The sequence below is a fragment of the Erpetoichthys calabaricus genome, chromosome 12 (genome assembly GCF_900747795.2).
Source record: "Erpetoichthys calabaricus chromosome 12, fErpCal1.3, whole genome shotgun sequence".
Taxonomy (NCBI): domain Eukaryota; kingdom Metazoa; phylum Chordata; class Cladistia; order Polypteriformes; family Polypteridae; genus Erpetoichthys; species Erpetoichthys calabaricus.
The window spans coordinates 131740067-131756995 of NC_041405.2; the positions used below are offsets into that span (position 1 = coordinate 131740067).

At 40.4% G+C, this 16929-nt stretch overlaps 1 protein-coding gene across 1 annotated transcript in view; it reads left to right on the forward strand.

Moving 5' to 3' along the window:
- The first annotated feature begins 441 nt into the window (after positions 1-441).
- Positions 442-16929, forward strand: part of fstl3 (follistatin-like 3 (secreted glycoprotein)) — a 59771-nt gene continuing 43283 nt past the window's right edge. The window contains exon 1 of the mRNA XM_028816230.2: positions 442-641. Within this exon, the coding sequence (XP_028672063.1) occupies positions 569-641 (73 nt within the window). The 5' untranslated portion in view covers positions 442-568. The remainder of the gene's footprint in view (positions 642-16929) is intronic.

Here is a 16929-nt window from a genome sequence, read left to right on the forward strand (position 1 = left end):
CTGTGCCATGTCCGGCTGTTGTTCCTGCCTTGTTCCTGATGATTGCTGGGATAGGCACCAGCTGCCCTGTGAACCTGCTCTGGATAAGAGGGTTATAAAAATGGCTGGATGAATATTAAAGAGAAAGCACTAGAACCTATAACAAATGCTAATATTCAATTGTTACCAATAGCTTTTCATTTTCTCATCATCCTCTTTGTTGCAGGTGTGTGGTTTTCACATTCAGTTATTAATAATATACTACAAACGAGGAGCAAAAACTTCTGCTACCCATTAGGTGAACTAAATCTTTCCCGGGGGAGAAAAGCCGTTTTTTTAACGCACAAAAAAAAATGGGAGTTTGCCCTTCCCTCTGTTACCACTGGCTAGAAGTTAGACCATCGCCCATCCCAGACGCGTAATTCAGGCTAGCCAAAATATTTATATAGAGGCGGAGAGCGACTCACGCGCTCATTGACTGGGACTGGGGCTGCTCTTCTGCAGGAACTGTGCGAACCGACGGGACTGAGCTAGCGCCGCCACACAGCTGCCCTGACTTCTGAGACACCAGCCTCACAGCGACTGCGTTATGGGCTTCTTAGTGACCATCAGCATCCTCGTGGGCGCCTTACTGTCCATCGTGGGACAATATTCCGTGAGCGGTGAGTCGGCAAACTATTTTTAATATTAATGCCTTCGGAGATGATTTGTTTCGACATGACTTACTTCATTAAAATGAGATTTCACTTTTTCTGTATAGTATTAAATGGAGTGCCTCTGCAAGGCACTGCTTAGACTAACTGTAGGATTAAATAGAACCGTTAAAAATGGAGTCTGTCTAATTCCGTGCGTTTATGAGACTTGCTAAACTAGAAACCTGAGTAATAGCTTTTTTTAAGAACATTTTTTTTTCTAAAACATAACAATTGATGTGGTTTTTTTTTCTAAAACATGACAATCTGAGTCTCCTCAAGAGTGTCTCAGACCATGAACATCATTTGGCACAGCACAATAACTGAACCCGAATGGGATGCCAGTCCATCACAAGGCACACGTTTGCGCAAGTCCATATTCAGTTAATCTGTGTAAATTTATGGTCGGTAGATATTGTAACATCCAAGTGTCTGAAATAATGTATTAGATTTAGATGCACGTTATCTCCCCCCTGGGGAAATTGAAAGTTTACAGAAGATGTACAGCTCCTCCGGAAAATTATATATATATATATATATATATATATATATATATATATATATATATATATATATATATATACACACACACACATACAGTATAAAAAACAATACCTCCCGAAAAACACTTAAGAACGTCTGCTTTGGATAATAAACTGTTAACAACAGGCTTGTAAGTCGCAATAAGATAGTAAGACTTGTCCATATGTACCCCAGGATTGCATTTAAAGGCATTAAGATTTGAGCAGAGCATGCCGTTCAGAAGTCTGTTCCATCCAATAACCCGAGGCAACCCATTCGCAAAAGAATAAAATTGGAAACTCCTTGCAAGTGAGAGAATTTCCTAATGTTAAGAGACAGCATCAGTAACCGCCATATGCCAGCCTGCCAACTTCGCAAATGTAACTTCTGAACTTATAAACTTAAAATGTATTTATTTTTTGCAAAGAAAGAAGAAAAAAAAACCAGCATCCATAAAAATAAAAGCTAATTTTTGAAAAAGTTGAGAACTTCACATACACGGTGACCGAGGTGAAACTGCACTCAGGTCATTTAAAGCTGTGAGACAAAAGCAAGAGAAAAACGGCGTCTCCACACAGCATCCGCCCGTTGCCCAAAGGGCGTGCCAGTGATCGAAAGAAATGTCTCATTCATAATAACAACGATTAATTTAAATTGCGAAGATTGTCTTAAAATCAGTCCGTGACGAGTAAAGAACACGTTTGTTACGACTTTTGGAATTCTTTGATGTGTTTAAATTTTATGACAGAAACACACACACACATTCTTGCAAGTTCTTACTCACTTATTCCGTTGATGAGTCACGTGCTCTGGAGCCTAGCACTACCGCACCGGGCACGAGGCTGAAACCGCCCAGGACGGGACGCCACTCAGTCACAAAGGGACCCTCTACAATCAAGCTAACTAAACCGTAGTCTTTATTATAACGAGAACACACGCATATTCAGGGACAACCAGCAATCTCCACGCAGACCGTGTATCGGCAGGAGCTGACTGTGAGGTAAAGTGTTTGTATCTAAATAATGCACTAAATACGAATATTAATCTGGACAGGGTGATATCTCTGTACTGTAAATAAAAATTAATACTCAGGGATCTGTCAGTCAGATGGACGCCAGCTGAAGCGAGTTTGAGCGATACATGAAAGCTTTAAGATGATAAAGGTGATGCTGGTATTATATAACAGTATATCAATGATTAAAAAGAACAGAATTTATGTGAGTCATGAATGCGTCACTTCCACGGGGAGCTTGTGTCAATAAATAGGTTTTTATGCTGTTTGCATTGAACATGTTTGAAGTAAGCGTATTGTTTATGCGGAAGAAATGTGTGTGTGAGGTCTGTAGTGCAGTGTTCTTAATGCAATACACAGCTTAAAGCATTTTGCCTTTTTCTGTTATGATTATTCTTTGTGAAAATATGCACTTTAAAATATTTTGCTTCTTGACAGTACACTGGGTGCACATCAAAGTCTTTTGGATTCACAGTCCCTACAATACTACAGACCCTCCTAACTCTGCCTATCATTCAATTGCAATTACATAACATAATACATAGCACTCTCAACCCTTCTTATTCCAGTTCAGGTTAGCTGGGGGACAGAGCCTTTCCCAGCATATTACGGCCCACTCTGACACTCATAAAAGGGCTGATTTACTGCCTCTAATGAACCTATCCGTCTCTTATAGGGATGTGGGAAGAAAATACAAGTACCAAGTGCCAAGTGACTTCAAGTTCTCACTAACGTGAAAGCTTACATAGATAGATAGATAGATAGATAGATAGATAGATAGATAGATAGATAGATAGATAGATAGATAGATAGATAGATAGATAGATAGATAGATAGATAGATAGATACTGATATTTGGGGATTCGATGCATCAGAGCTTTATGGCATTAACCAATTGTGAATGGGACTCCAACTATTAGAGTTATCTTTTATCCCTAAAGAGGCAAAATACATCAAGTTTAAATCATTTATAAATGTGCATGATATGAAGGCAATGGTGTCTGAAAGCTTCTGAATTGACCGTACCCAAAGTATTTGATCCTGAACCTATTCCTTTCGCTTACTATATGGTTCACGCTCTAGTTAAGTTGTTGTTTTATTAATAGTGGCAGTGGAGCAGAGAGAGTTTAAATTATTTCAGTGCATTGGGTGTAAAGGAGAGAAGTGAAAATATGCCTGCCAAGTGAATTCACTAATCATGAAGCAGCATGACAGCGTTAAGGATGCTTACTTTAAATAAAAAGGGCTCCAGAATTTCACTGGCAAGTAGAAGGTGTGTGTACCGACAAGCTGCTCTCGTTCCATTGTTGCTTGATGGTCACCCAACTGGACCCCCACAGCCCACGCCTTGGCTAATCTCGCGTTTGAATGGAGCGCCTGTTCACACACGGCTCTCTCCCACGCAGAAACCCAGCAGACAGTCTAATAGGTGTGTTGACGTCTGGGGGGCGCATCTTCGTTTGAACTTGCTGCGGAATTAGCAAAACAAATATGTTCTGGGGATTATTTCGTTTTGCACCTGGCCTTGCTTGTTTGGAGTAATCGAGTTCATTCTTCTGTCAACTGCTGGGTGTGTGTGTGTGGAATCAAGCCAACGCAGAGCGCAATGATCTGTCTGAACCATTGCTTCTGGTTCATTCGTTTTAGCTATTTTGATCATTAATGCTGTAGCAGACTGGCAGCAGCAAACCCTGAATTAAGAAATGATGAATGAATCATTACATACCAAATGACCCTGTTAAGATATTAATCTGTGACTTAATTTTTAATTACTATACCAGGAGCTGCATGTATTAAACACATTGTTTTTCTTTGCTCTTAGTGTAATGGGGCAGCAGGGTGGCACAGTAATTAGTACATGTTACATTAGCCTGTTTTCTAAATTGAGAAAATATGGGTAAGTGCATTAGTGTGTCCTAATGGTCTGTCCTCCTGCAGGGATGGTCCCTTCCTTGTGCCTGAAGTGGGGAAGATAGGCTCGGCACCCTTGCCACCATATACTGCAAAAATCAGTATCCAAATATAGGTTCATAGGGTTATTATAGTTACATGTACAGAGTGCACTGGTGCATGTGCTAATCAACATTGTTACTTTCTGGTGCCATGATCAATAAGTATTTCTACTGTACCTTAGAAACCTCTGCATTCCTTATCTCATGTGACTAACATTACATTGAAGTTAGAATTCTAATAACAGAAGACCCATTAGTCTCATCATTTCTTCGTTCACGTTTTCTAGTAGTGAAGCATGTAGATATAAGGTTGGATTTCCAGTTTCACAGTGGTGTCCCTACGTTAGACACTAGCAGGAATTTGGGGAGATGAAGTATCGGGATCTGAGAGTCATTGGGAAAATAAGGTAGGGACACCGGGGTGTAACAAAATGGTGGCAGAGGTGGGATCAGTCAGTGGCCAGTAAGGTTTTCTGGGGTTTTTTTGAGAGGCAAAAATAATATCTAGTTTGACACGGAACTAACATGGCACCACCCAAGAAGACAATGAGTGAGACTTGGAATCCAGGGAAGGAGGCAGAGGTGGCAAATGGGACAGAGGAAAAACAATTGGTAGGAGCTAGAGCCTAAGGTAGGGACACCGGGGTGTGACACTGTGATAGATGATGAATGATACTAATGTTGAGAATATTCAAAGGTGCAGTGAAGTACAGCAAATGATTAATTGAAATCAGAATGAATTTCTGGAAATGGTGACTGGAATTTAACAATTGTGAACCTTTCATAGAAATATAGAAAACCTAATGTCAGTACACACACACACGCACATTCACGGCCATTTTCCATCTATTTGTTCTGAAGGTCACAGTGGCATCTCACTGAGCTGGACTTTACTGATTACCTGGTCTCTTTTAATTTTTCCAACTTCTCATGAGAAATTACCAGACTATCCAAAGCCAGTTGAGAAATTTTATATCTCCAGTGTGTCCTGGGCCATTCCTCAGGTCTACCTTGAGTGGGTTATGCCTGGTATACCTTTTGAGTTGAGTGGCTCCTCTCAATCAGAGGCTCTACCATGAAGTTCTCAAGCATTGCTGAGATCTTCACCGTATCATGGAGAGTAAGCTCAAAACACCCCACACTGTGGCTTCATTTTAGTCACTCATAAACATAATGGCTTTATTTTGGTCACTATGTACAGCTAGTGACCAAAAGTTAGATGTGGATGCAGAATGACAGGTAGTTCAAAAATATAGTAATAATCCCTGCTTCACCACCACATTGTGGTGCAATGCTCATAAAAATACTGCCACTATGCTGACTAATTGATCAGTCTCATGCTCACCTCTACCCTCACTTGTGATCAAGAGCCTAACTAATGAAGTTGAACTCCTTCTCTTGGGACAGCAGCTCAAACTCTTAATTGCATGAAACAAGAGTATTTATTTCTGAGAGAGGACTGTGACCTCAGGTGTTAATTCTCATCTCCGCCACATCACACTCAGCTACTATCCTGTACATCAGAGATCACAGTCTGATGAGGTCAATAGACAAACACCATCTGCAAACCGCTGAGATGTAACCTTTAGGTTACCCAATCTACATACTTTCCAAACTTTGTCTGTACCTTGGTATTGTGCCAATGAAAATCATGAAAAGGAGAGAAGAAAAGAGAAGACATACATTAACAATGTCTAACACCCACGTTGAACAAAGTTGACTTAACGGCAAACATGCAACAACAGCTCAGACCCCACAAATACAGGGAATGAAAAGCACACAGAACACCTTCATGTTTGCAAATTGCACGTAGCCAGGATTGGAAAACTCCTGTGAACCTTGATATATCTCTTCAAAGACAAGGAGGTGGTCCACTCTTCTACGGCTAGAATGAATCCACAGTGCTCTTTCATCTGTCAGATGCATTTTCTGGTCCATTACCCAGTCTAAGCTTTCCCAAGAACTCAGAGGAACGTGATTCCCCTCAGCACAGTAAAATGTTTTCAAAAGTGCCACTGCTGCTACAACTCTTTGGTTAATTTTCACAATCCCCTCTCCCAATGCTTGTGAACAAGAATCTGAGGTACTTGAGCTCCTCAACTTTCTGCAGCTCCTTAGCTCTTTGCTGCAGGAAACAAGTTATTCTTTTTCCAGAAAGGACTGCGACCTCAGATTTGCAGGTGCTAATCCTCATACAAACCACAACACAGTCAGCTGTGAACAGTTTTAATGAAGCCACAAATCTCTGTTTGACGAGACCAAGAGGAGAGTCATGCTTTATCTTTCTAGACTAAAAACTTTTCAGGCCTCAGGTTAGGTCAGGTCAGGTTGGGGAGCACGCACTGGTATAACAAATTGCCTCACCCACCACATGAAGGAGCAGCTTGGGATCCTGGTTGGCAACTCCCCAGGCAGACACATTGTCCAGTCCCACCACCTGGAAATGACCCTTTATCTGCCACAGCCAGGTGTTACGTGGGCACCCCCTTGACCTGGTTCAACCACACAGGTCCTCTGAGCTGGATAACCCTAAGGGAATCGCACCACATGGCCGTAGTGCTTTAACTGATGCTCCCTCACAATGTAGGTAATGTGCCTCATTCGGGACTCCATGAGAAACCACTCATTCGACACAAAGTACCCAAGAATTATCTGAAGAGACACAGTAGAGAGAGTCACTCTTTATCTTTCCAGACTAAATACTTTTCAGGGCTCATCTGCACCTTAATATTCAATCCATGGAAATCATGAAGAGGTTAAAGACAAGATGCACTCCTTGCAGAGTATCCCACTCAGCCTGAATAGAAAGTAATAGATAGTAATACCAATATGAGAGAAAAACTCTGGCAAATGAGAGGACCCAATTTTGCACAACTGGCCCCAGTCATAAGCCTTTGTCAAAACTTAAAATACACACATAGACAGGACTCGCAAATTCCCATGACCTCTCTGATATCTTTGCAAGGACAAAAACTTTCTTTTCTGTTAGGGTGGGATCTGCATTGTTCCCTGTGAATCTGAAGTTAAAATATGGGATGGAGTCTTTGCTTAGTTATTCTAATATAGGTTTCATTAGGGAGACTAAAGGTTGTGATCCCTCAGTAACTAGAAGTCATGTTCTTGGAACCACGTACACAGTTTGTCCTCTCTTTCTCTGCATGTTAACAACGCTATCATAATAAATAATATATTCATGAAAAGAGGTGAATATCCACCACAATCTTCAAGGTTCTCCTTCCCCGACTCAACCTCATTTCCATTCAAGGCCAATGTTTTCCCACACTTGTTTTAAATACCCCAGATGGTGTCCTGTCTTCTCTCATATTTGTAGAAAGGTTTGCCAAAAGCCTTTCTTCACAATAGCACCAAACTCTTCCCACTGTAGCAGAAGACATTGCTTTGGTTTGCTGGTACCTCTCAGTAAAATCCACAGACCTTCTTGATGATACTATATGGGAGTTCTTTCTTCAGTTTATTATTTTATTTATTTATTTTTTTATAATTTTATTAATTTTATTGTAGTCATTCATACAAATATTATTTATTAAATTCTTTTAAAATTTGCATACATCATTAGGTTCTACAGTTGTAACAATGACAGTCACCCAGTGCAGGATTTACGTATAAGCTACACAAGCTATAGCTTAGGGCCCCCGCCTTCTTGGGGGCCCCCAAAACAAATTGTCCGAGTGAGCAATTGTCATATATACTTAAATATACTACAGCATTATTTGTCCCAATCAGGCCCGACCTTAGGCATAGGCGAAGTAGGCGACCGCCTAGGGCCCCGGATCGACTCCTTGGTCTAATTTTCACGCATTTCACAGAGCTTCCAGGGGGGCTCTGCCCCCCTCAGGGGGCCTCTGGACCCCCCTTTCGCCTAGGGCCCCATAATACCTAAGACCGGGCCTGCAGTCACCGACCACCAAACAGGTATATGTTCTACTAACGTCTTGCACAGGGTCCATTCAGACTTCTTCTAGAACTAGGTGGGAGGTAAGGGAAATTGGGCAGGTTCTATTTAGCTTTTCTGATTTGAAAGTAGTGGAAAAATTGTGTTGATGAGCAGTTAAATTTGAAGCTTAATTGTTCGTAGGATGCAAAGACATTATCTTTGTACAAATCTCTAAGTGTTTTAATCCTGAATGTTTTCCAAACTTTAAATACTGTTTATGTTTGAGAGAGTGGAGAGAGGTGGTTGTCCTGCAGAGGTGGAACAGATAAAAGCTTCTCTGTCTTAAAGTGCTTCCTACTTTGGTTCCATATTCTGAGAGAATGAAGGGCAATTGAATTATTAGTGTACTGACAATAATTTGTATTTACTGTGGCACAGAGCAGGGAATATAAAGAAGTACTCCAGATTTTATATTCTATTGCAGACAAAGCTTGAATATATTTATCAATTTGTGTCGATGCCCAGGTCTTTATGGCTCGTATATCTGTCGCCCAGTAATAAAGTTGAAAGCCAATTATGCCTAGAGTTTTCAAACCTAGCATATCTGCTGTATATGTGCACTGCTTTCCGGAATCAGCGTAAGTGTTATTGTACGTGGGACTTCGCTTCCAAAGCTGAGTTCTGCCCAAATTATTACTATTACACTTCTTGCTCCTGTCAAAAATGGAGGTGTTCTTTATTGACTTGAGGATGCTGAATCCAAATCTGTCAACAGAATTGTTCTATCACAGTCAAATTTTTGAGAGAGGAACGTTTACAATAAAAAAACACATTTTAGAGAAAAATATATATATATTTTAAATTTAAGAGCCCAACATTTATTCTGATCAACAGCTCTGGTATGCTCTTTATCCCCAGTGCTGCAAGCAATTTCCTCTGAGCTACCAAGGTGAATTCCTCACAAATGCAACAAAAGTTGTCCGGTTTGCTCATGTAAGCACGCTGCATATTTCATTTCCACAAAAACGTGACTTTAATGATAACACAACCTTCACTATCAGACCGCTGAGGTTTTACTGAACCTCAGGAGTGAAAGGCAGGGTTTACTTCACTAGTGGGCTTCCTTTTATATTCTATTTATCCCTACCGAAATTTGGAAAACGAGTAACTTTTGTTTTTTCAATAAAGGAAGGCTGTGCACTCCTGCTTTTGCTTACCTGCTTTTTGGTCGAGACAATGGATGGATCAATTCGACCTTGCATATTTCTGTAAAAACCACAGCTTTCTGCAACTTGCATATTGTTGTTTAAATAACAACTCTCTCTCTTTTGGACAGTAAAAGGGCATCTTTCTAACTTCTAAATATATATTCTTGGCTATTATGAAGGAGTAAGAAGAGAGAAAAAAATCGTGATTGAGACCAAAAATATGTAGCAAATTTTTGGTTTTGGGTTGTTTCCACTGTAAATAAAGTAAAACACAAGATAATAATGGCTGGGGTACTGGGGGATGCCCTATTTGTTATGAGTGCCTAAGAAACAAAGTGAGGGGACAATCATGTGAAAAGTAAAGTTGCGTTAAATTTATACAGCTTGTTAGAGGCAGAGAGCTCCGAACTTCCATGAAGCTGGTGTTACAGTATATCACAGCCAGGGTTTCTCTCCTAGCTGAGGTTTAAAGTCATTTCCTGAATCTTTTTTGTTCAATTTTGAGTAGCTGAGGTATGTTAATATTATTTTTGTTTATTGTCTGCTTTATTTTCTATGCCTGTTCCATTTGTTTTGTGTGTGGTCCCCCGAGATGCAAAAAAACCTGACATTCACTGCCAGCAACTGTCCTCTGCCCTATAAATCTTGAGGGTCTCCCACAGTTCCCGGTGGTTCATTTCTTATGTGCTAGAGAGTTAGTGAGTGTTACTCAGGTTTTTGTTGTGCTTTTGCTATTTTGATTAACTGAATATTTGACTATTTTGCTTTGTTTTTTGACTTCTCCCCTGAATTATGTATTGAGACTCGTTCACCTTTGATTCCCTTTGCTGACAATCCTTTTTTCCCTTGTATACTCCACAGAGCTTATCTACTTACAAAGCATTTTTGTGATAATAAATCTTTTATTTTTGTATTTAGATCGTGTTTTTGACAGGATTTCCCCCTTTAGTTGCCATTTTTGGAAGTATTGTTGGAACTCTTTAGTGCTTTGAAACTCCTGAGGCCATTTGGGATGTTAACACTCTTTGGATATTAAAAAAATATATATTTGAGAAATAAAAAGTTGCCACCCTAATTTGGGACATGTAACGATTTACCTTATAAGGCAGAAGTACAGAATAAACCAGAAAAGTTGCATCAGATATTTGAAATATTAAAATGTGTTCTTCAATTTAAACATCTAATCTCAAAATTTTCTCAACTGTAATTAAAGTTTGTTCGTTTTCACCCTCTTATCAAGGTGCATAAAGGGTGTAAAAGACAGGAGGCACCACTGAGCCTCATAACCCCAGACATACCACACTAAACAGTCCCAGGTACAAAGTAAAGGTTTTATTTTACACAAAATACCATTACAGATGAACTCCACAGCCTCCCAATAACTACTCCTCCTTTTCCTCCTCCAAATGAGCTTTGCCTTCTGCCTCCTGACTCTGACTCCCCAGAGGAGGCTGGACAGCTCGCTTTTATGTCAGACCTGGAAGTACTTCTAGTAGCAGGGCTTAACCCAACAGAAGCCCTTCCAGGTAAGGCAGGAGCCTCCTGAAACAGGGAGTCCTTCTTCCTGCAGTGCCCTCTGGTGGCACCCAAGGACCCTGGCAAAGTTGTCCCTCAAGACTATGATTCTCATAAACCCCTGTGGGCATCCTTACTGGGTCAATGCCAGCAGAGCACTGCCATCTAGTATTATACTGGAGGAAGAACTGCTCTTGATATCCTAGTTCCTCCCTAATGTTCTCTAATTTATCCCTTTGCATGGGATGTTGATTCAGCCCCATCCTGGCTGGGTTATGCCTCCTTCCATACTGTCCTTCCATTACAGTATCCACTGCTGGGAAACGGTCCAGCATGGCATTCACCAGGACTAGATCCATAGTAAAGGATCAAAAATAAAAAAGAATGCCATTTTCATAACCACTGACCTTGAAATTCTCTAAAACAATACCCCACTGCTTCTGTCGAAATGTGTTATTTTTACCTTTTGTGAGAGGGCTAGGGCATCTGAAAAAGAATCAAATGTAAAAAATATTATCATATTGGTGATCAGCAGCCTTGAAATTGTATAAAACAACACTCCACATGACTGTATTCCCAATCACCATATTTTCAAAGTTTTGTGAAAAGGATTAACTTTGACTCCTCATATCCCATGAGAGGATGAATCCTGCTAATCATTTTTGCTGAAAACACTTAATCATTATAAAGGTGTCATTTCCTGCACTAAATATGGTCCAAAAATGTTCTGAAAATGAAAGGGGTTTGGCTCTAGAGGGTCTAGTCATCGAGAGAGTTGAAAGATATACTGTATAATATGTCAAGTCTATAGAGTCCTGGTGCTTCGTGTTTTGCTGTATGGTTGCGAGACATGGACGCTATCCAGTGACCTGAGACAAAGACTGGACTCCTTTGGTACTGTGTCTCTTCGGAGAATCCTTGGGTACTGCTGGTTTGACTTTGTGTTGAATGAGTTGTTACTCACTGAGTGCCCAATGAGGCAGATTACCTGCATTGTGACAGTTACAGCATTACAGCCATGTGGTGCAAATTCCCCATGGGTGATCCGGCTTGCAGCTGAGTGGCTGGACCAGGCCAAGGAGAAGCCCATGTAACATTTGACTGCAGCAGCTATATGGTCATTTCTGGAGGGTGGGACTGGACCGCGTGTCTGCCTTGAGGGTTGCCAACTGGAATCCCGAGCTGTTTTGTTGTGTGGTGGGTGGCAGCAACACACTGTACCAGTGCATGGTGCCCAACCTGCCCTGATATTGGTCCCAATGCATTTGATTTATAGTATTGTTTAGCTTGAAATGTATATACATACATTAGTTAATATTATGCAAGAAAGTCCAAACATTGAAACAAACATACCATAATTACGTGCAGGCAAATTAATTATAAATACAGAAGGCTGGCATATTCCATGCACTTTTAATAACTACGTTCCTAGCTGACAGAAATTCATTATGGCTATTTTTGATTTATTTAACATGATTTTCATACAAAACTAATCATTTATGTATCTGATTTCTGTTAATGTTTTAGTGACATCATCATGGCGCCATTTTCTTTGCCATGTTTCCACAAGTGCTGCCATTTTGTGAGCTGGTTTGTATGACTAGTGTTTGTGGCAGCTACATTACTAGTATTATGGTTTGTGCTGCCCCTGTAAAAGATGGAAGCATACATAATCTGGCATCCAGACCATTTTAAAGAAAATACTTTACAAGTTCAATTGACTAACTTTTTTTGGGAATCGAACTTGGCTTGCTTTGAATTTTGAATTTTCTAGTTTTGTTTTGGTCTTGGCATTCTGATTTCTGACTCACATTGTTAAGTTTCATTTGTGTATTCCTATTGATCTCCAATTTAACTTCATTGTATCTCTGTCAGTCCAAGTTAAAACCCTAACACTAGTTAACTGATCATTCTCATTTGACAATGGTTTTAGAACTCATTCCCTTTAAGCACTTTGATATTGCCCATTAAATGGATGTCTACAGTAAGTGCAGGATTACAGTGTAGCTAGTCTCACTGTCACAAGGTAATTAATACATTGTTGAGCTCCTGTTTAAGATGTATTGTTTCCATGTTTCTGAATTCAGACTGAGAATATTCCATTAGCATACAATTACACTTAGGATTTCAAAGGTATTTAATAAATCCTACTTCTATTCACGAACTCTCTCTTTTTAATTGTGTGTGTTGCACTGATGTTCTAAAAAGTGATATAAAGTTGACACGTTCATTCTCTAAAAATGAGGCTGCCTGTAATGAGCCCTGCAGAGAAGGTTGGATTTTCCACTTCACTTAAAGCTGAGACTCAACACCAAATACCTGTCAGTTTTGGAAAAGAATAATAAAAAATGATAATAATATGCTGAAGAATATCTGTGCAGACATTATTGTTTCAAAATGAGTACACAGCCATAGTAAGATTTATACCTTGTGAAAAAAAAATTTGTGTGTCCAACAGAACAAAAAGCATTGCTTGGGAAAGGATACTGTACTGTGGGGAAAAGGCAAAGGACTGCAATGGACGTGCCTATCTGGCACCTAGAGAACAAGAGCAAGGAAAGCAGAAGTGGAGTGTCAAAGATCGCTGGGGCCCTTGCCCGGCCGGGACACCTCTGCTATGGAAGGACCGGGGAAGCCAGTGTGGACAGAACACTACCTTGTCCAAAACACTACATGGCCGCCCCCCTTGAGTGGCAGCCGTACCTCAGACTCCCGCAGGGCTTCATTGGAGATGGAGTCCGATACAGCCTTGTTGGGATCTGGGGCACTGCCAGCTGTTCCTGAGCCCGTGTGGGCAGTTCTTCTGCCACACCCGGAAGTGTTGCCGGAAGTAGGCAACAAGCACCTGAAGCACTTCTAGGTGCCTTATATTAGGGACCAGTGGTAGTACTCGGTGAGCCAGAGTCGGGTGGAAGGTGGACGAAGCTTGCTGAGGAGAAGTGGAGGAGTAAAAGAGAAGAAGAACTATTGTGTGCTTTTGTGTTTGTGGGACTGAGTTGTGCCTGTGGAAAACGGGGAAGGCACATTCTGACAATACCTCTAGTAAAATTTAAATTCAGAGACTGAGAGTAAAACAGAAAAACAAGAAACCAAGCTTTGGCTGGAACTGAGTTATAGCCCACTGGCAAACATGAACTTCACAAATTAAAAGTGCGTTCTGTTCTAACCAGTGTAGTATTGTAACAAAGTAGAAATGCTTGGTTACTGTACTTGAGTTTGTTTTTAGAATATTTCTGCTTTACTTGAGTATTGCATTTTCTGTCTACTTCCACTTTTCCTTCCCTACATTTTCAAGTACAAATGGCTACTTTTACTCTGATATATTTTGCTAGGATCATTCATTACTTTAATATTAAAGCAGAAAACCAAAACAAAAACATAAAATGCTTTGCTCAGTTGATTATGTAAAGTAGAGGCTTCCCCATCTTTTCAAATGTGTGCCCCTGACACTAACACTTGGTCATCCATGCAATTATTCCAAATACACTTCGCTGCAGCATGTGGGTGGAGCAGGATGTTTGGGCTGGAGCTGGATGTTTTATTATTATCTATTATATTATTATTATCTATTATTTCTCCATTTACTACAAATGTAAAGTGCCTTATAAATAAAAAAAAATGAATGTTTGGGGCAAGGCTGGACATTGGTGACTCTCCATCCTTATCTCCACAGCTGCTACTGCTGCATTCAGACAGTGAGTGTGTTTATATGCACACATATAATTCATTTAAGATGAATAACCTGGTTAAGGCAGAAACCTGGTTTCTTAAAATTCTGTGATTACATTAACTAGTAATCTTCTAGAGATTTCCTTTGTCAAAATGCTTCAATGTCATTAAACTGTGTAACAAAGACTTAAATATCATTACCGGCCACAATGAATACATAAATAAGCTGTGAAAGTCACGGGGACGTACAGCTCCCCAAACCTGGACACAAACAGGCACAGAGTCACACAAGTGCAAAACGCCACACAGTTTTTCTTCCTGGGGCAGCTCTATTTTCCGCTCCCCACTTCAGAGTACAGTGCACAATTCCCAGCACAACACTGCTCAGTCACTTCTCTTTTTCTTTCTTTCTTTCTTTCTTTCTTTCTTTCTTTCTTTCTTTCTTTCTTTCTTTCTTTCTTTCTTTCTTTCTTTCTTTCTTTCTTTCTCTCTCTCTTTCTGTTCTCTGCTGCCTCAACTTCTCTCCCAGCAAGCTTTGTCCTCCACCTCCCAACTCTGGCTCCTCGAACAGAGCGATGAGCCTCTTCATAGTGCACCCAGAAGTTCTCCAGATGCTTTCTGATCCTCTTCCAGGTGCAGTCCAGGGCTCTGGAACTGATCAGGCGACCCCTTGCAGTTACCACGGCCCCCAGCAGGGTTGAGCTTCTAAGCTCCAAACCTGTGGCCATGATTTAATCCATGGGGGTGTCCCTCTCATGTTCTGGGGGGAGGTATTGCTATGAATATGTCCTCTCCCCTGATCCTTCCATCACAGGGGCATCCCAGCCGGGCAAGGGCCCCGGCCTTCCGCCACAAAGCATGATGCCTGTGATCATTTTCATGTATTTTATGAATATGTTTGATCACATTGATGTTTTATTTGAATAGTTCCTGTTACTGTATCACACTCTTTTTTGATTGGCTGTGCGATTAAGCCTTGTAAAAGGCCGACCTGGTACGTGTGCTTCTTGATTTACACCCAGCTCTTCTTTAATGAGTTTAGCCCTGTATGTTCAGCTCATCAACATACATTTAGTGATTTCTGAAGTACTGACACAGATAATTTCAGCAAGCTGAAGGAATAATGCAATCGCCTCATCGTTAGCCACTGGAAATGTTTTGCAGACTCTTCTACCTGTGACAAGCATTGTTGCAAAGCAAAGACATACACAAGCTGACAAAGTGTATCGGACAAGCACAAACTACAATATCCTTAACGGTAACCTATTTAAGGGTTTACATGACAACACAATCAGATGATTTGTGAAGAATACTCTTAGTAAGGCCAATAATCAGGTTTCTGTGAAAACCTTGTAATCGAGGAGCATGTAAATGCGTCTGCTGTCCTCACAGCCAGACTGGCAGAGGGGGCTAGTTTTGCATGAAGCCGTGAAGTGCACTTCTGTGTTCATGTGCTGTGTTCTGCTTCACTCACATTGTCAGTGTGTTGCTAACATGTCTTTTCATGTTATCCTGGGCACCGCAGCTTCAAAACAGATTGTGAACCACACAGAAAAGCTCAATATAAAACTGAAATGCCCTTTCTTTGAATGTGAAACTGGAAGTCATGACTTATAGGTAAAGTACTTTGTTAAACATTATTTAATAATGGGAAATGCCTTATTAGAGTTTGTTTTGATGACTAAAGTTACTATTAAAACAACTCTGTGAATGTTCATGTAGTTCAGCATTATATGAACAAAAACATCTTTCATTTTGTGGACCAGGGAACACTTATAAAATGCTTTCCATTTAAATTAATTCTAATTAGTTGCTGGCACTAATAAAGGTCACCTTACAAAGAGGTATTCATAAACAGACTAGCTTGTTGTTGAAGTGAGGAAGACAGCTGTCCTATTAGCACCTACTTCACTAAATTAAGATACAATCATTAAGACGTCCACTCACACTGAATGTCACTTCTTCACGTTGCAGTTACTTGACTCAGACTTCGGTGAGTGATGACTCATGCAAAAAAGGAGGTAGACTGCATTATTTTAGGTATGTAAGAACTGTTTTCGACTGTATATAAAATAGAGAGAGATTCTACATTTCTTATACAGGGCTATTCAAAACAAAAGAGCAGATTTCAAAAATTTATTTCAGACAGAAACATTCCACACATTACTGGATAGAGGAAAGTTCAAAGTTTGCTCCTATGCTCATTGAGGTTGCATGCACTCAACATGAGCACCATGTGTAGCGCGACAAACATCAAAATGGTACACCATTTCTTGCCTCACATGAGTCAAATGGTCCCTAGTTACTGAATTCACATGCTTTCTCAATTTAATGTCACAAATCTTGAAGATTAGTGGGTATAGGTGGAACAAACACTCTTTCTTTAATGTACCCCCATAGATAATAATCGAAGGGTTAAAGTCTGGAGACCTGGGAGGCCACAGACAATGAGCAAGATCTTGTTGTCCACCTCTTCCAATCCAAT